A 20,157-nucleotide genomic window follows, 5' to 3' on the forward strand; every position below is an offset into this window, starting at 1 on the left:
GTGAACGATCGATGCCCCGGGTCCGTTAAACGTGCGTCTGCGTTTCTAGTCGGTCCTTTTATGAGCCCGCGAAGAGAGAGGAAGCCGCCGGTGCTGCTACAAACACAAACACGTCCCCAGCTCCTCCGTCCTCCCTCAGCTCAGCCTCTCACGCACACATCCCCGGTGCGCACGCAACCGCCGCGTTGCACGGGAAACGGGGAGGCCTGAGCCCTGGAGGAAATGATGAGCGGTGCCGGCGCGTAGGCCCAGTGTGCCACGGGTCACCGAGAGGTCAAGTCATTGTCGTCAGAAACAGGAAACACAGGAAAGAGGGAGAGTCGAGTTTGTTTTCTCTCCCTCTTCCTCCTCTCGTTATCAGTCTATCCTTCTGCCCTTGTTCGCCCCCCCCCCCCGACAAGCGCACGATAGCGGAATACGGAGCGATACCAGGTTCCGCTAAAAAACACCCGGTGGTTTTCTGTTTAATGGTGCGAGTCGGGGCTCCGCTCCAGCGGTCTGGTTTATAAACGCAGCCCCGACCGCTGCGCTCCACCTCCCCCCGCCCGCCCGCCTGCCTGCCTCCTGCCTGCCGCTGCCGACCACTGTGATGGATTGGACGGCCGTCGGGAGTTGTTTGTTGCGCAAACTATTCTTAGCAGCGGGGATGAGCGTCAACACACGACGCTTTCCTCCGTTGCTCTCTCTCCTTCGCTGTCCTTCGACTTGTAACGGGACATCGCGGCAGGATTTCTGCCGAGAACATCGTCCAAATCATCCGGTTTTTAATCCAAAAAGCCCCTTTTATGTTCAGACCTCAGTGGAATCATTTATGACCCGTGAGATTTGAGACGTATGTGCCTGAAGCCCGCGGGTTCGCAGACTTCGTAGTGTGTCGTCGACGCGAATGTTTTGGGTTTTTTCTTTTTCTTTTTTTTTTTTTTTTGATTCATCGTGAGCAGGGCGAGGTTTCCACACGGTTTCCTTTACTGTTGTGTACCGGGACGTGTCCTGTTGTAGTGTGACCGGGTCGGCTGTGGTGCGGCAGGAAGTTGGGACCGCAGCGTGGACAGGATCTAGTTCAAATGCAGCTTTGAGGCCAACGGCAGCTCTAAAACGTGTAGCTTTGTCATTAGCGAGGAGGTTGCTGCGCTCTCCTTGAAGTCTCAGCGCCGATGTGATCTACAGCGTTGAGAGGCATTATGAAAGTCTTCAGCGCAAAAGTGTAATTAAGTCTAACTGTAATGCGGCGGTTTACTGGCTGGAGATGCACTGCGCGCACACGAGTTAAGAAAAATCCCTCCACATTAAAACATATATTATGAGTCCTGCATCAGTCTCACAATGCAACAGCCTCTTACAGAACATAAAGTCCATCATCTCCACCCATAATGAAATGCATGGAATACAATGTAAACGTCGTCGATATATTATTCCCCCATACGGCTGTAATTAATAAACGCAGGGGAAAAAAAGACCTGTCGGCGAATGTTTTGTGCGCTTATTTTCCTCTAAAGTACACACAGCGTGTGTAAAAAACCTGAGTGGGTGTGTGATCGCACACTGACCGATGGAGCTCTTCCTCCCAATGCGCAGTTTCGACGAGGTCTGAGTGTAGTTCAGGGGTCCGTGCATCCTAAACCCGGGTCTTATCCCGGGCGGTGTGCCGTCTGGTGCTTGGTCCTGACCTTGGGGCCCGGTGCGGCCTCTCGTCCTCACAGGTCCACAATTAATTTCATGGTAATAACAGGTGCCGTGGCCTCGCAAGCTACTTGGTCATCAGCGCAGAGTTGGCACGCTGTCCCTGTGATAACTGGCTTTATCTTTTTTTGTGTGTGTTTTGTTTTTAGCTGTGCTCACCAATACAAGAACATATTATTTCCTCTCCTTATATTCTTAGTTGTGTATTTTCCTAGAAAAGGGACGTTAACGGAGGCTGTGTATATACCCAAGGACAGTCGCTGTGTTGGTGGTGAAGGTTACGTGTAGGCTGAACAGAAACGTCCATAAAGGCAGCATGTCATTGAACATCTGCGACTGTATAAGAGGCTTATTTTTTTTCCGTCGTCGTGTTCTCTCTCTCTCTCTCTCTCTCTCTCGCTCTCTCTCTCTCTCTCTCTCTCTCTCTCTCTCTCTCTCTCTCTCTCTCTCTCTCTCTCTCTCTCTCTCTCTCTCTCTCTCTCTCTCTCTCTCTCTCTGTGTGTGTGTGAGAGAGAGACGGAGCGCGAGGTGTGTATGTGTAGCTCCAGGAGACACAGGAAACCCGAGTGATGTGATTTCTCAACGATGTCTGTGTAATTTGCAGAAACGCATACACGTGGCTCTGAGCACACTCGCAGCAGCTCCGCCGAGGCACTTTCCCCCACACACGCACACCGCTCTCAGTTCCGTCAGATGCGGATGTTGTTGAAGCCGGACTGGCTCTGGGGAGCTGGGGGATGGGAGCGCAGGGGGAGAGGGAGGAGCCGTGCCGAGGGGCCCACAACAGGCTGATTAATGGCCCCGGGTCACGGCAATAAAAGTGGCGTGCCAGCGGCGCGGCAGCGAGGCTCAGAGGCGTTTCTCTGCGATGATCGAGGAGCCGAGTTTCTCTGCTGCTCTCAGCACTGCCGAGGCTTCACGTCTACTATTTAAAGCGCTTCTCTCTCTCTCGCTCTCTTTCTCTCTCTCTCTCTCTCTCTCTCTCTCTCTCTGCCTCCCACTTAATTCCTGCAGTGGCTCCCATAACAACTGCCTTGCAGAAATGCCCGCCCTAACGAGTCTTCAAATGTAATATTCGAACTTCAAGATTCCCTTTTAAATAAAAATCTTACAAGTGGGAGCAATAATTTCACATCCTCCATTGTTTTCTCACCTGTTTGAGGGTTCTGAGAAAGCCTTTTGAATTTAGGAAGACCACTCAGTTAGAATTAAGCCGCCACTCCAGTCACCAAGGCTCAGAAGAGTGATATTTTGAGTTTGCCTTTCGTTTTTTCAGTGTATTTCTTACCTGTTTATAGTTTTTCTCAGAAGATTGTGATATCCATCACTATGTAATGCCGAAGCAAGTAATTATCACATTTCCTTAAAATCCGGATTTTTATTTTCACTTTCATTTTTCATGTGACACGATAACATAAATATACATTTGGGAAAATCACGTTAAACATTTTCTAAAAGTTTAAATGAAGGTCTTGTTCATGGTTTGACTTTGCTTGGCTACATATGTTGATGACAGTCGCTGCACAAATATACCATGTGAAAAATAGACATTTGGTTTAGATTGGTTGTTTCAGCTTTTTTTCTTTTTTTGTCAATTCTTTTTAAGTTTAGTCTGAGAGAGTTGTGAAATCCTGCCCCATCAGCACCAAGTGGATAAAAGCTGAGATTTAATGTGATTGAACAGTTTTTACATTCGTCATATCCTAAAATGCACTATTGCACTAATGAATAATCGGTAACTCTTTTCTTGTGGCTTATTAGATATTGCCTTTCCATAAGATTACAGCTCCGTTATGCTCCAGTGCTTTAAAGAAATTCAAATGTATAGAAAACAGATTAAAGGGCATTTCACACACAGAGGGATCTTGCTGTTTTTTGCTTATTGTCATTTCTTTTCTGATTTCCCAAAAGTAAGTGCTACAAAGAAACACAATTTTCATCTCCATGGCCAGATTTTAATTTTTTTAAATTTATTTTTTTATAAATCTTTGTCTGTCCTTTTTTTAATAACTTCTCAAACTGAATCAATGGTTTATTGTAATTTTTTTTTTTGCATACTGGTCTCCTTCTCTCTTGCATACTATACTTTTGCATGTGTTCATAGGTGTGAGTGTTTGTTGATCTGTGGCTCTGCGTTGGCGGGCGGTAAATGGTCTCCCACCGAAGTGGTCTCTGATGTATAATCTTTCCTCGCTTCGCTGGCTGAGGCAGCCGAGAGAGCAGGTCAGAGAGGGCACAGAAAAACCAGTGTGTGAGGAACGTGACTGAATAGACGCGGCCCCACAATGCACGTCTAGCCCACAGGGTGGGCAGGATGGGGGTCAGGGTAGGGGGATAGAAGGATTGGGGCGGGGGGGCTGCGCCGCTGCTGAGGGGTGTTGACGGATGGGAGGGGAGGGAAGGGGAGTTCACACAGTGCTTTCATCTCCAGTGGTCTTGTGTGTCTATCTGTGAGAGCGTAACCGCGTCTCCACCAGGGAGAAGGAGGGTGTGATGACTATGGCTAACTATGCTATTATCTTTCTTTTCATTGTACCTTTTGCCGTACTCTCTGTGTGTCATTTCCTTTACACAACTCTGTGCCACATTTGATTGCTATATAGCAATAATGTGCATGTTGATACTTTATTTACATTTACATTTGCATATACCACAGGTCAAAGTATGTGTTACGTGGACGGCCTTTAATTAAAAACACTTATGAATCTTTTGGAGACATACATAAAATCCCCGGAAGATTTATACAAATCTTTTGGAGATTTTATTAACGGATATTTTTGTGCCATCCAGTTTTGTTTTGGCAGTGGGATGACATCAGAGCTGTGGTGTGTGCGTGTATATGTGGCAGAGCCAAGACACTGACTGCTAACTGTTTGCTCATCTCCACAGGGCAACATCTGTTCGTGATGTCGATGCTGAGGCACAAACCAACCTGGAACTAAGACAAGGGAACCACATCACACAAAACATGGTAAGTCCCTGTGCTCGCGCTCATTTTGACTCATATGTCACATGAGTCAATATTATGAGATTTTAAGCATTTTATCAGTTTCATTATGTGCATGCACGCAACTAACTAACCTAACCTTTGTGCTTTATATAACAGTAATTGTTTTATAGTTCACGGCTTCCAAACTTTTATTGAACATTAGATTTCTGTCATATCAGTCACATTAGGTCTTTTGTATCCCTGTTTTGTTGCAGGTGGATGCAAGATTAACGCCACTGGCAGCAATGGGGCTGGACCGAGGCACTCTGATGCACGATGGTCTTCGTCTTCACGGTGGGGTTGTATACCCAGGGATCAGAGCGCTGCCAGCAGAGAAGAGCCGAGAGACGCCTGGCCTCCCCCTAACTTATAACAGGGATGGTCTTCCAGAGCTCATCTACAAGCCTGATGGTGCTCTGGACAGTCGTAAGCCCACTAATGGATACCTTGGCCTCTACAAAGGCACCCCGCCTGGTCTCCACAAGCCTATGCTAGTTCCTGGAGCTGAAGGTTTAGGCTTGGAACGCAGAGTAGGGCCTGGAGAAAAAGCATCTGAACTGGGCTTGGCAAGTGCTGGTGCCAGCTACCTTCGCCTGCCATGGCTCAGCCCTTACCCTGAAGCAAGCATGTATCCCTTTATGGACACATCCAAGTACGCAGCTCTAAACATGTACAAAGCCTCCTTGCTAAGCCAACCCAACCCCTATCTTCCCCAGCACCTGGCTTACCCTTCTCTCTGTGCAGCCCAGGGCGGCAATGTCAACGCCTCTGCTGCTGAGAGGCTTTACTATATGCCCCCCTACCCTCCTTCTCCCATCTCTTCTCCCCTGGTTGCGCCCCCCATGAGGATTCCTGCAGTCACAGTGGCCCCCACATCATTGGTACACTGCCAAGACAAGGGGCTTGGTGTTGCACCACCATTTGCACAGCAGCTTCACCAACCTTCCCCTCATCCTCAGCACCACCAGGCTGCTATAGACAGAGACCGGTCGCCGAGCAGGAGCAGCAGACCAAGCAGACCTCCTTCCAGGAAGGGCTCTAGCAGCAACAATAATAACAGTAGCACTAGCACTAGTGGCACCAGTGGTGGGAATAATAATATTCTGCAAGCTGATTCTTCTCCTCATGCATCTTCACGCCTCCCCCAACCTTCTGCCCCTCCTGCTCTCATTGACAGCTCACTGGATTTGCAAAGGCCAGTTGCTAGGATAGGACAACCACCCACCTCCTCCACGTCTTCGATAGTTGCCTCCTCTTCATCCACGCAGTCCATTCCTCATCCATTTTCTGTGAGCAGCATGGCATCAGAGCAGCCCTCTCCTGCCCGGCCCAGCCCCCATAAACCTAGGCCAAGAGATGGGGCATCTGAGCACAGAAGTGTAGGAGTTGAGAGGAGACCCAGCAGGTCACCCTCAAAACCCAGTTTTGAGAGGCCAGCTCACCAACCACAAGCAACCAAAGACTCAGCAGAGAAGCCCTTGGATTTGTCTGGAAGAATGCTGGAGTTTGGACTGCCTCCAAATGGATTTCCAGTAAAGCTGGACACTATAGCATCAGGTGCACGTTATGGACTGCCCCCTAGTCGGGAACTACTAAAAGAAAACGTATCCCTCCCTCCTTCCTCCCATCCTCACTCTGTGGTTAGCAGCACTTCTTCAAAGGTTCCAGAGAGACCAGAGATGATAAGCACTTTACACTCTTCCTGGGTTGTACCCAGCCCATCTCCTTCCCATTCACAGCACACACCAGGCCTGCCCCCCTCTCCGAGGCCTAACACAGACATTGGCCATTCACAAGCCAAAGGCTCTTCACCCTCTGTCATCAAACACAAGAGTCTGGAGAGAGTTCTCCCTCAGCCACGTAGCTCCTCATGTCCAAGGATAGGAGAGCCCAACCATAATGTTTCCTCCACACAACACTCCTCTCTGGTCAGCTCCAGGGCTCTTTCTCCTAAATCTAATGGTGACTGGGTAAAACACAGCCCCAGTCAATCAGAACATCCGGCGGTCATCACCCACCACAGAGAGGGATCAGAGAAGTCCCAGACCACTAAGAGGGGTGAAACAACTCCAGAGGTTTCATCGTACAAGAGGACTTGTTTAGAGAATGGTCACCCTCCTGGCCACCTTTACCTTCCTCAAAGTGACGCTTACCTGAACCACAGTTTGGCTTATGCCAATAGATACCTGCACTACCCTATCCCTGATGGCATGGCGCTGCACTCCTTGCCAATTACAGGGAAAAGCCCAGTCTACCCTCACCCAGTACTGCTGGGCAGCAACAGCCTTTACCCAACCCACCTAGCAGCGAAACACCCTTTACCCTACCACAACCTCCAAGCTGGCCCAGGAGGAGAATACCTCACTTACAATTCACAGGAGATGGCCCATCCCCTGATGCAGACTCACTCAGACAACAAGCTGCCAGAAAGGGGAGATGCGGCTTTGAAGCCCAGGGGACAGGAGAAATCCCGGGGAGCTGTCGAAGAATGTGGGGGCCAAAGAGATCACAACACTGGGAAAGATATAGGCGAAGGAAGCCAAATTAAGCTTGATAGGGAAGCAGGAGCACATGGTCAGGGGGGAAGTCAAAGCAAAACCCCCTCTTCCTCTGTAACATCCAGAGAAACGATTGTCTGCATTGACCTTGTACATTCAGACACAGATATCGAGTCTACCCCAACAGTCCACAAACAGCCCTCTGCTGAGACTACCACCAAGGTTAACCAAAATGAATGTTGTCATAGTAACCAAAATCTGACAAAGACTGACTATGAGCCAAAACACCACCACCTTTCCCAACCTTATCCAGTCCATTCTGGACAGAGCCCCACCACGAGGCCCACTCACACTGACAGACAGCCAGAAGCTCCCTTTGGGAAACCAAAGGCTCCTCAGGACACAGACTGTCCTGGGGTAACATCTCCCCCAACTTCTCCAGGGCAGGTCTCCCAGGCAAAGGACAGCCCAGAGGAACGTAGCCCAAGCCCAGATCCTGGAGACCAGGACCAGAGTACCTTGCGCTGTGCCCGTACATCTGGGGAGTGGAGCTCTGGTAAGGACAAAGGAGACAGAGACAGTCGAACTCATCACCTCACTCAGCACTGCACAGATGTGTTGAAGGAGGGAATGGCACACGAGAGGGAGACTGAAAAGGAAGACAGTATTGTTGACCTTGGGGAGTCTCAAGGAGAAGGGGATGAGGACGACGACGAAGAGGGTAGCCATTCTTCATCGAAAAGTTCTCGTAGGTCCAGTCTGGCCAAGAGGATTGCTAATTCTTCAGGCTACGTTGGCGACCGCTTTAAATGTGTCACCACTGAGCTGTATGCTGACTCCAGCAAGCTGAGCCGTGAACAGAGAGCTCTGCAGGTAAGATCATTAACTTGGTGTGTGTGTGTGTGTGTGTGTGTATGTGCGTGCGTGTGTATATGTGTGTGTATATATAGATATATATATGTGTATATATATCTATATATACACACATACAGAACAATATTTATTGGGCTGAAGTTGATGGTTGGTTAGAGTGAAGTCAGTATGACCAATAATTCTCATTTGCAGACATTTCAAACACTTTCAGCTCTAACGTCCACGCAGGAATAAATCACAAAGGCCTCTGTCTTTACTCCCATGCTGCAATATTCAAAACCTGCCTGTAGAACAAACCTTGCATGTAATTGGCATATTCTGCATTTACAACATAGTAGAGAATAATTTAGTGCTGTCATGCAACCGTCCTGGCCACAGGCTTGACCTTCCCCTCAATTTATCATTGTCTTCGTGAGCTGGTGCAAGGCCAGTTGAGGCCCTCTATCAGGGAGGGCAGTTCAAAGGTTAACCAGGGCTGCCATCTCTGTATGTTGATTAGTGAGCAGTCATTGTAAAGGTTATTTCTCTGCGTGCGTGTTTGTGTGTCCGTACGTGCTTGTCCTTGTGTGACTGCCTTGGGGCTATAGCATGCGTTAGTGCTGACTATGCTTTAGAGCCGTATACTGTAGTTTCAGAGCATGACTCTGGCAGCCTCACAGTTCACACTGCCTTTGGCTATGCTTAACCTCAAGGTTAGGGGCAGTGGAGGGCTTGCAGTGTGCTTAAAAACCAGCAGCTGCCCTCTTTGGGGTTCATCCTAGGCTTTCTGCATGCCCCCATCCGCCAGTCACTGTCCTCCCCTAACCCTCCTCTCCCTGATGGCCTATGCTGTCCTGCCTGGTTGCTTTCCATGGCTAAATAAAAACCCCTTCTCCTGACACACTAGATCTATAAATGCACAGTTACAGCAAGGTCCCCTACACTTGGTCGCCATCCCCTGTCATTCACATACACACACTGAGCCACTCATTTTAGTCTGTTATCTCTGGTTCCTTTTGCTCAATGTTCATCTTAGAAACACAAATAAATCCTATACTATTTTATTCACTGGCTCAGAGGCAGATATGTTAATAGTTTGCACATGTCTGTCTGTGGTGAACGCACTCTAGAAAACTGTGGTTTGTCTGTGTCATGCCTGTCAATGCACAGCTGCAACACAAAGCTATCAAATGCTCTGTTTCTGGACATGTAACAATTAGATGTGGAAATCTTTTTTGTGAAAAAATGAAATAAACGAGACAGCCAAAATTGAATTAGCGTTATCTATCATGCTGAGAATGAGCATATTGTTTGGATGATCTTTTTCAAATTGGTCTTTCATGCCGTTCAGAAATCATTTGATAGTTTTGGTGCAGTGTTAATTGACCTGTTGAGTCACTTTAATTTGATTGTGTTATTTTGTGGGATTGTGGCTGCCTATTGTGTGTAAAGAAACATGTGGGGAAACATAACATAAATTCATTAAAAGAAGATGAAATGATGGACAGATATATTGAGCCCCCCCATTCTAATTGCTTAGATGGAAGTCATATCACGAGAGGGGAGTAATATAAGTCAACCTGCAGCTAACTGGGAGGTCAGTTCTTTATATTTCTTATCACATCTGCCTCTGAAGGCCTCTGTTTCCTTTGTACTCTGTATCGCTGCACACTCCTTTCCCCCCCACTCCCCTTCTTTCCTCTTTTTCCTCTCCTCTCTCTGCCTCAGGGCCTAGATGTATATGTTTCCTAGCCATGTTTATGTGTCAGGAAGGGAGATGCCAGGACTTAAGCCCCAGAGCGCATGGACTCACAGTGGCTGCAGTAGTCTAATCTGTGTCTTGATGCCATGCTTGTGATTTATCTGTCTACCTTTTCGTCCTGTGTGTGTATGTGTGTGTGTGCGTGCGTGCGTGCGTGTGTTTGTTTGTATGTGCGTGTATGTGGGTTTAATTTCTTTGGCATTTTCTTTGATTTTTAAGACAATGTGATTTTCTGATGCAATTTTTTGCTTCTGTAGCTGTTGAGGCCAGATTGAGGCTTAGAGAGGTGTGTGTGCGGCATGGGCAGACGATGAGTGGTTTTCATGGTTTTTCTCTGCATTTGTGTGTGTGTGTGTGCGCACAGCGGGCAATGATGCGGTTCTCGGAGCTGGAGCTGAAGGAGAAGGAGGGCGGCGGTGTATGTGTGTCTGCCTCGGCAGCGGCAGCAGGACGGGAGCTGGCAGACGGCCAGCACAGAGAGCGAGCGCTGGAACACTGCCAACACACCACCAGGCAGGGAGAGAGGGAGGGTGAGTAACCCAGCACCCCACACACACACACACTCGTAATGCACAGACACACACACACACACACACACACACACACACACACACACACGCGCTTCCTCTCTGCAAATGAACACTCAGAAAGGGACACACACAAACAATGGGTGCGCGTACACACTCACATGCACTTGCAGCAAATGCTGAGGCAAGACCGGGTCACTCTAAAAAAAGACACCATACAGACTCACCACACACACACGCACACATGCACACACTCATGCTAGGCAGAGCGCAAGCGAACGAGCCAGCAAGACAGAGACGGAGAGGGGGAGTTTTATTTTCAAGAAGTCTTTTGTGCTTATCTGCGCGGAGAGACGATCGAGAGGGAGGGTAGGAGGAGAAGGAGGGGCAGAGATTGCGTGAGTGAGAGAGAGAGAGAGAGAGAGAGAGAGAAAGCGGGGGGAGATTTAGCGGGTGAAAGCGGATGGGAGAGCGCAACGGAAAGAGAGGGGGGAGGAAGAGAAGGGGGGGTGGGTTAGTTACATTGGCTGGGAGCCCAGCTGTGTGTTGGAGCGAGGCCGCGGCTGACGTGTGAGCCTAATTATGGCATGGAGAGAGACAGAGAAGGAGAGGGAGTCGAGGAGAGGAGGAGGGTGGTGGTGAGGGGACGAGGGAGGGGGGAGGCAGAGTCACGCTCAGTGTGAGAAGGGCGTGGTGCGGTCATGCCGTGGGGGAGGACAGAGAAAGGGGAGGGAGAGGAATGGGAGTCGCCGTGTGCAGCGAGTGCGCAGGATGTTTTCTTGCCTCTTCTCGCTGGAAGCGCGAGCGACTGCGCTGCAGCCGTCAGCCCGCTGGCTCGGCTCACATCAGATTAAAAAGTCTTTACCCCATCAAAGTTTTACTGCCTGTCTTTAAAGCAGAATAAAAGCTGGCTGGTGTTTAACTGGCATTCTCCCTCTGTCAATCCCCCACCCCGTCTCACCCCCACCCCTTGTTTCCTTGCTCTCTTTTTGTCTGTCTGTCTGTCTGGGTTGCGGTCTGTCTGTCTGCATTCTCTCCCGGTGTGTCTCTCCTCCTTTCATCTCCCCCCGTTTCCACTTTGCTCCCTGCCCCTTTCCGTCCTCCTGTCTGTTTCTGCTTTGCTCAGGTGTCCGGCCGGCATACACAAACAACAGAGTTCCGGTCCTCCAGAGGTGTGGCGGCCAGCCAGAGCCTTTGTCTCCAGGGCATGGGGCCCGAGATGGGGTCAGAGGTGCCAGCCAAGGAGGGCTAAAGGATGTGGCCAGGAAGTCCATGAGGGAGTGTGAAGGAGGTCACTGTGTGCCCCCCATTCTGACACCGGCCAAAGGGTACCTCGAAGAGAAAGTCAACCCTGGCTTTGGACCTTCCAGAAAACGCCCGCTCAGCTCCAAGGCTGAACAGGACGACACGGAGAGGGAGGATGGAGAGAGGATGTCCCACCCAGAGAAAAGAGCCAGGATTTCTGCGGGTGAGGATTTCTTAAACATGCTTCGTCACCCACACGCCACTTCCATTTTCCCTCAAATCACCCGTGGGGGGTGGGGGTGGGGGTTTTCAAGAGAGAGGCAGGGGGGCGAGTGGGGTGTAGAGGGAGCGGGGGCCCTGCTTTCCGTTCATCTCTCTAATTCTGCCCGTTCTCTTCCCTTCATCCTGTGTTCTGCTGAACCCCGTCTCATCCCTTGTTCTTTATAAAAAATCGTTCTATTCCTTTTGTCGCTTCCTCCTTCCCAATCAATTCCACCTTAAACCCGTTCCATCACAACCCCCGCTCTCCCCCCCATACCACTCTCTGTCCCATCTTTCGCTCTGTGTGGCAGCCAGCTCAGAGAAGTGTTTAATCCTGCCTTTGAGCGGAGCGCGAGAGAGAAGCGAGGAAGAGGGACAGCCATTCTCTCTCTCTCGCTCGCTCTCTCCCTCTCTCTCAGCTCTGCCGTTCCTCCGCTGCGCTTACTCACCCTCTTCAAAGCTGCTCTTTTCTTCCCTTTTCATCTCCTTTCTTTTTTCCCTCATCTGTTTGGGTTCCTTTTTTTTTTTTTATATTTCTGGCATGCCGTATCGCTCTCGCTCTCCCCGGCACTGGCAGACGAGTCAAATAACCCGTCCCCCGTGAATTTCAGGGGGGGAGAACTCTCCCTCTGCTTCTCCAGTCTTTAGTGCTTTGTGTCTCCGCCCGATTCTTGACTTCTCTTCCCCTTTTACTCCTCAATCTGTCTGTTTCACATCCCGCTCCCTGCCTCTCTTGTGCGTGTGTTAACTATAAGACTCTGAGGGGGTTTTACAAGCCATAAGAATGTAGTGATTAATGGTCTTTGTTCTTTGTGCTCAGTTGTTTTCAGGTTGGTACGTATGTATGTATAAGAGCTTTGTGTGTAGCAGGAGGGTAGAAGCATGGCTTTGAAAGGGAGAAAACCTCATTATGTCTAAAATTTCAACTCTTTGACACTGTTGTGGTTGAAGCTAGCCAACAGTGCATTTTTGGGTTCATCCACTGGGATTTTAAGACCTTTTCATACAGGGTTTTTAGAAAGTTTGGAAAATGCCTAATTTTAACTGTCATATTGTGAAGTTCAGGAATATGCTTAATTTCTTTTTTTCTGAAATTAGTCACAATATACATTTATATTCTTTAAAACCTGTATGAACCCTGATACCTAAAGGAAGATAACTCAAAAATGACCAAAAGCTTTATATTTCAAGTCTTTCACAGGACAACACGGTTTCAGGCAATAAAGTGGTGTGTAAGAGATGGCAAACAGTGCCAATTATGTCTTTCTGTTGCCTGCAGATGAGCGTGAGCAAGCGAGTCCTGATGAAGATGACGACGACGAGGTGCGGAAGCTTAAGGTCTGCATCGAGCTGAAGGGACTGCGACTCAGCAAGCCTGCTGCCGGCGCAGCTTCCCCGGACGGCTCCCAGGTCAAACAAGAGAGGCCGTGGCCCCAGCCCCAGCCCCGATTGGTAGCCTCAGCCCAGAGCCTGCGGGATCGTAAGATCAGGGCCAATGAGCCGGAGGACAGAGCTGCAGCACAGAGAGCCGACATCAACAGGAAATGGGGCTGCGAGAAGCTACTTAATGGTAAGGATGAACCGCCAGCCGTGCAAACCGCTGCTGTATCTCTGAGTTCAGCTAGGGTAACGGAAATCTATCTTTGGCTCACGTTTCACTTTCTTGTTGAGCAGTCTGTCTTTTGGGGGATTTCCCGTGAGCCCCAGGGAAGGCTGCAGAGGAAATGAGGTAGGGCATACTTCCTCCTGCCAGAGGAAAGGCCCCCCCCCCGTGATGCTGGACTTTTTGTGTGGCTGGTCTACAGCGGGGACTCAGAGAGTGATGAAAGTACGAGTGAGGGAAGTGGCTGGTGGAGATACGTGTAGGCAGGTGTAGTGTGACTAATGTGTGATCAATTATTATTTTTTTCTTTTTTCCGCTCAAGAACAGTCAGCGGGGGAAGGGAGGGCGGGGGGAATGTGCATGTGTGTTGGGAAGGGGGGACTTATTAAAACCAGGGCTTTCCCTTATTCACTTGCCCAAGCTGAGGCAGAGGGAGGCACAGACGACGAGAGAATAAAAGGCCGGACGGAGATTAAAGGAAGTGAATAAAGCTGGGGAGATTTTGGTTTTGTGTTTCCTGCAGAAACCACAGGCCTTGATTGGCCACTGAATTTTCTTGTGTGTGTGCGTTCACCTTTTTAGATAACATCACCCTGGCAACGGCCCTGTTTTTGACAATGAATGTGGTTATTCCACTGTCTCTGTTAGAGCTATCTTTCTTTTTTCTTGCATTTTTTCAGGATTCCGCTCATCTCATAGAATTAATTTCTGTTAAGAAGTGTTGATATGTTTAAGCATCAGAAAGCTCCCTTTCGTTCTCAGCTTAGGACTGATTTAATGTTTACCTCAGTTATATACAAATCAGAGCTAGACTATGTTCCTGAAGAGAAGGAACTGCTTTGCAGTTGTTTTTTGTTCAAGGAAGAAATGTATTTCCATTAAGCTATTAAGCAGCATTTAGACATTGTGGTTTCAAGGGCAGGTCTTTATTTTTCGTGTAAATATGTACTATGAGAGGCTGAAACCAGACAGTGTCACGTTTGTTTAAGGAGATTACTCATAGCAGTGTCCTTGCTGCAGTGAATGAGTGCACACAAGTCACTACCGGGGTGTTTATGTGAGCCTGCGAGTCTGTGCGTTTTATTTTTTATTTTCCTGAGCGAGCAGGCATGCTGCGCTCCCAGACAGCTCTGTGCGCTCATTAATAAACCAACAGAGGGTGAGAGATGGCCTTGCAATACCTTCCCATCCTCCCCTTCCACTGAGCTCTCGCACTATCAGCTGCTCACTCTGCCTCTCTCTTCCCCTCTCCTTCTGCTCCAGGAGTAGCTGCTTCTCCCCTTCCCCCCGGCCAACTGAAGGACAGGGTGCAACCGCTGGGCCCCTTCTCAGGTGACCGTGGCCTCAAGGAGCCCAGGAGGGGCCCCCCCTCTCCAGCCCCACAGCCGTCTGTGGGAGGCGCCCCTCCCCTCAAGCCCCGTCGCCATAGTGACGCGGACAAACCCAAGGGCAAGCGGCCGTGCAAGACCAAACACACCAGTCAGAGGGAGCGGGAGCGGGAGAAGAGGAAAGAGGCCACACCTAGCAGCCCGGGCCAGCGTTGTGCAGCCGATCTGGGAGCAGCTGAAGATGACAAGGTGAGCGCTGATAGGGTGTCTGGCCAAGATACGGGCGTCTGGATGTTTGTAGCTGTGGAGTCTGTTTCAGTATGCCTGTCGGCGCCTCTGATTATGCAGCTGGGAGAAAGAGGGAGAGGAAGGAAGTATGTTTACAATGTTTAGAGGGCTGCTGGAGCTTTGACCTCCTCGTGCCCTTAGCGGCTCCCTGCGGAGCGCCTGCATGCATGTGTGTTTGCCTCTGGCCTTAATTGTCGAACGTGTGTCATCTGCGCCGTTTTGTGTGTAGGTGGTGTGCCAGGGCCGCAAGTGTCTGTGTGTTTGTGAGCATTCCTGACATAACAACAAAACCCCGGAGCAATTATACATCGCACTCAGCGGCGGAACACAAGGCTGCACACACCGCCTCGCTCACACAGTGAGGAATGTGGCAGCCATGGTTGAGCGTATGAAGCGCTTGAGTTCAAAAGAGGGGGAAAAAAATGAGCACGGGGAAAAAATTGAGGGGGGAGAGGGAGGGGGGAGAAGGCTAGTTGTTTTCCGCCCGCGCTGCTCTCCTCCCCTGCTCCTCCTCAGCCTGACAGCTGCTCCGACATGGAATTCCACTGAGAGGGCACGCACTTCACACACACGCACGCACGCACACACACACACGCACGCACACACACACACACACACACACACAGAGGCAGGCAACTCCCTGTCCCGTGTGCTGCACTCCGAAGGCTGTGTTGGTTTAGCAGTTAAAGAAAAAGTGGTGTGCCAACCTGCAGTGTTGGGAGTGTGAACAGTTGGTGTGAAATCTATGTACGTGTGTGATTTCCAGTGATGCGTGGTGTGTCTCCCATCCACGATAATCACACATAAACACAGATGTTGGTAATGAACAGCCCATCTATATTTAAAGCTATACGTAGATGGTATGGGAAAGAGTCAAACCATGTGATGATAATTTGATGGAATACGTCAAGTTTCATTTAAAATATGATTAATCTTACTTTTAACAGTTTTGTTTTTGCCTCAGTGGAACTCCCTCCGTGTGTGTGTGTTGTGTTTTAGTTCCTTGTGCCCTTGAGTGTCCATGTGTGCATGTGTGTGTCCCGTCTGCTATGTGGCAGCGGCCCTGACACTCTCTGCCTCTTTCTCACTCTCTCCACAGCTGAGTGAGCAGTGTGGCGCTCCGAGGAAGGGAGCCGCCTCTCCTAATCATTATCCCTGCTCTCCAGTCAAGCCCCGCTCCCCCACCGCGCTCTGTCCGCCCTCCCTGCAGCCCCAGGCGAACTGCAGAGTGGGCGGTGTCCCACCAGAGGCGGCGGCAGGGGTGCACAGGATGCCCCCTGCTGAGCCCCCCGTGGTGCGCCCGATCCCGCCAGAGGCTCGTCGGCTGATCGTGAACAAGAACGCCGGAGAGACTCTGCTCCAGAGAGCTGCGCGGCTGGGCTACGAGGTAATAGGCTTCACTCCCTCCTCATCGCTTTCTCTCTTCATATCTTGCGCTCTTACACTTCATCTCTTCCAAATCTTCGCTCTCTCTTCTTAAATTGAGCTCATTTTCTCCCCATACTTTGTTCCTGTCTGTGACTCTCGCAGACAGAGCTTGCCTTCTTTTTTTTTCTTCTAAAATTGTCTTTCTCCATCTGATTCTTTTCCCGCATCTGTCATCTGTTTCTCGCTCCCTCTTTTTCTTTTTGTAACATTTCCGTCTCTCTCACCCGTACTCGCGCTTTGTTCTCGCCATACTCCATCTTTTTTTGCTCCTCTTGCCCGCTACTCTCGCTCTCTCAGGTTTCTGCTCGCTCCCTCCCCCCTCTTTCCTCTCGGCACTCTCTTTCTCTTCCTCTCTTTGTGACTCAGATTGTCGTTTGCACCCCCCCTTCCTCCTCCTCCTCCTCCCGCGAGCGCACACACATACACACGTACTCCCCCCCCCACCTCCCCTCCTCCCGCCTCGCTCCGCACTCACATCTCATTAATTTTCCGTGAGGCGAAGTGTGACACAGACGCACACACATGCAGGCGCACACACACGTGCGCGCACAGACAGCATGAGGGATCGGTAGGATCATTATACAGAGACTGATGCTCGCTGCCTCTCTCTAGCATCGGAAGTTTTTTTTTTTTTCTCTTTCTGTGTGTCGCTGCCGATCGTTGGCTCCTAAACCAGATCCTCTCGTTCCCCGCACACGAGAAAGATTGAGACTGGCGTAGATTCGTCTGAATCTCTCAACTCCCATTGCTGTGAAAGCTTTTAATTAAAGTTGGATGGCCCGCTGTCTCGTTCTCCCGTATCCCTTGTGTTTCTGTTCTGAGCCTAAACGTTTCTCCCCCCTTGTTGACAGATTTTACAAATTGATTTATTGATCCAAGTGGTTTTAATACCACTTGAGCTGCACATTGTGCTGTGTGTGTGTGTGTGTGTGTGTGTGTGTGTGTGTGTGTGCGTACACTCTGTCTCCTACTCACCTTTGACACTGTCTTTGTGTGTGTGTGTGTGTGTGTGTGTGCGCGCGCATGCATGATAATTTTTTTATCACCAGCAGAGGTATCTTCACAGATTCGTAAATAGGTGTGGGTATCTTTTGTTGCTCATTAACTGGTTGCTTTATGGTTGCGTGTGTTTGTTGTACACGCTTATGATGATGAGGAGTGTGTGTGTGTGTGCGTGAGCCGGAGTGGGAGAGAGCAAGAGTGTGAATGAGAGGTAAGCACTGGGAGTATAATCGCGTTCTAATGGCCCTCTAATGTGCCGTGGTGACTGTGGTTAGCAGTGGCGGCGGCTGTTTTTCTCCCTCGCTCTCACTCGCGCGCACACACACACACACACACACACAGAGTGCAGCGCAGCAGCAGCAGGGTTCAGTCAGCCGTGCTGGAGAGAAGCTGGCTCGTCTCTCTGATTTATGCGTCTCTCTCGAACGTTTTTTTCCCTCCCTCTCCTTTTTTTTTCTTATCCCCCCCTTCACATTTTTCCCTTCCTGCGCTCCGCGTGTGGAGAGGGAAAGAGGGAGGAGGGAGGAGAAAACCTGAGACTACACAAACAAGGCGCTGACCGCTGCGCAAACAACACCCCCGCTTCCCCCCCTTCCCTCCCTCCCTTTCTCTCTCTCTCTCTCTCTCTCTCTCTCTCTCTCTCTCTCTCTCTCTCTCTCTCTCTCTCTCTCTCTCTCTCTCTCTCTCCCTAGCTCTCTCAGGAAGCTCGTCTCTCACTGCCTGTGTGTGATAAGCCTGGGGCAGACCCCTGGGGCTCCCACACATACACACGCACACACACACACGCACAAGGACGTGCGCAGAGAGACACATCAATTTATGCATACCGCCCCACACACACACACACACACACACACACACTTGCATGCAAGCACGAGACGCACAGAGCGCTTGTCTCACGCTGGTGTTTTAGCGCCGCAAGCTCTGGGCTTATCACACACAGGCAGAGAGATATGAGGGCCTGTGAGACAGAGGCGCTCACACACACACGCACACAGAGCTCACATGCTGATTACGAGCGTGCGCGCACGCACGCACACACACACACACACACACACACATATGCACAGCGAAACACCCGTTATGACCCAATAAGCACATGCACCGGCATCCTGACGTGCTCCTCTCCATATGCTGCACAGAGAGACGGCTCTCCACACTTGCTGCTGTCGCACACCCACACAGACCTGCACATGCAAATTCAGAATCACCTCATGAGCACACACACGCTCGCACGCTGCCTACATGCTCATTACAAGCACAGAGAAACAGTTTGTTACCCTGCAAGCACATACCCAGGCATCCTTTCGTGTACAGACCTGCACATGCAGGATGTAGAGTCACGTCATGCACACATGCATGTAATTCAACACACGCGCTACTCTTCTGTGCCGTTCCCGATGCCCGGCCAGACACTGTGCATTTTTCATGTTCGTTTAGTTTTGCGATCCGTGCCTCTGCACACGAAAGCCCACTCTCTCTTTCTTCCTCCCTCCCTCGCTCCCCTTTTATTCTCTCGCCCTCCCTCGGCTGCCTCGCTCTCTGAGCATTTGAAATGGTAATGAGGAGAGATTCTGCGGATGTCTTCATCCCTCTCCCCCTCGTGCCGGGGCTTGGGGCCCCTCGGTTCTGCCCATTGAAAGCTCAGATAAAGGTGCAATCTGTCATTTATTCTCTCCACATGAATCACTTCTGATTTCCCTTCTCAAATCCATGTACGATCCTAGCAAAGAGAAAACTGGAGAGGGTTTTAGGTGCCCTGTCAGACCAGCGTTTAGGATAGATGCAAAGTCTTGAAATTGCAGCAGTTAACGAAGGCGCATGTGACAAAGAGAATCCACAGGAACTCTTTGAAGTTCAACTTTGGTAAACTGTGACTCTCATATTTACGCCTTTGACCACTGGAAAACAGTGTGTCATCCTTCGAGGGAACAGAGACCCACAAAATATTGAATATCAGCTACAATATCAGCTTTATCTACCAACTAAATTTCTTGTACACAGATTAATATGTGGTGTGGCATGGTCTGCAGTCAGTGGATGATACTAATATGTTCTGTTAACTATTTTCACTTATTATGTCAACGACTGAGCTTGTTAGCTTTTTATCTGGTTGTTAGTTAACCGGTGGCAGGCCTTGCTGTCTAGCTTTATTGGTTATTGTGGCTGAATGGTGGTCTCGGTGGGCCACAAGTACATTTTTTGCTGCAATACCACAAGTGGCCACTGGGCATATTTCAAGGCAGAGCCCCAATCATTCCTATGAAAGCTGCTCAGTGGCTCATGAAGTCAAAAACACTCGACCTCCGGCCATACTCCACCTGGGGTTCTTCTGCATAGCTTCTGCATTGTTTGGCCCATTTAATCTTGCGCACTAGATACCTCTGCCGACCAAGGTGGCTAACTTCCTTTTTAGCGCCAGGTTAGCTTGAAAGTGGATAAAATAACTTCATTGTCTGGCTCTTCTAGACTTTCCAAATGTTATTTGACTGAATGGCCCAAATTATGACTATGAAACAAGTTATTTTACGGGGGTTGCGACGTAAAAAAAAAAAAAATGTAGGCCTTGTCTGTTGATACAAATTTATTGATACAATTTTAACTTATTAATATGGTTAGTGAAATGCCATAGCAAACTCTGAATGTTTTTTGGTTTAGTGCTGGCACTTCACCTAGCCGGTTGAGCTACTTTGG

The 20,157-nt window shown here is 49.7% G+C and overlaps 1 protein-coding gene across 2 annotated transcripts in view; it reads left to right on the top strand.

The window, feature by feature from the left end:
- The window catches only part of bcor (BCL6 corepressor), a 34,667-nt gene that overhangs the window by 6,779 nt on the left and 7,731 nt on the right, over positions 1-20,157 (top strand). The window contains exons 2-9 of one of the 2 annotated variants that reach the window (XM_037108855.1): positions 4,570-4,651; positions 4,885-8,040; positions 9,560-9,616; positions 10,146-10,311; positions 11,435-11,776; positions 13,094-13,384; positions 14,681-14,994; positions 16,133-16,420. In XM_037108855.1, coding sequence (XP_036964750.1) covers positions 4,649-4,651; positions 4,885-8,040; positions 9,560-9,616; positions 10,146-10,311; positions 11,435-11,776; positions 13,094-13,384; positions 14,681-14,994; positions 16,133-16,420 — 4,617 coding nt within the window. In that variant the 5' untranslated portion in view covers positions 4,570-4,648. The remainder of the gene's footprint in view (positions 1-4,569; positions 4,652-4,884; positions 8,041-9,559; positions 9,617-10,145; positions 10,312-11,434; positions 11,777-13,093; positions 13,385-14,680; positions 14,995-16,132; positions 16,421-20,157) is intronic. The other variant, XM_037108857.1, reaches the window with a different exon arrangement.

The sequence above is a fragment of the Acanthopagrus latus genome, chromosome 9, assembly GCF_904848185.1.
Source record: "Acanthopagrus latus isolate v.2019 chromosome 9, fAcaLat1.1, whole genome shotgun sequence".
In the NCBI taxonomy this organism is placed as follows: Eukaryota; Metazoa; Chordata; class Actinopteri; order Spariformes; family Sparidae; genus Acanthopagrus; species Acanthopagrus latus.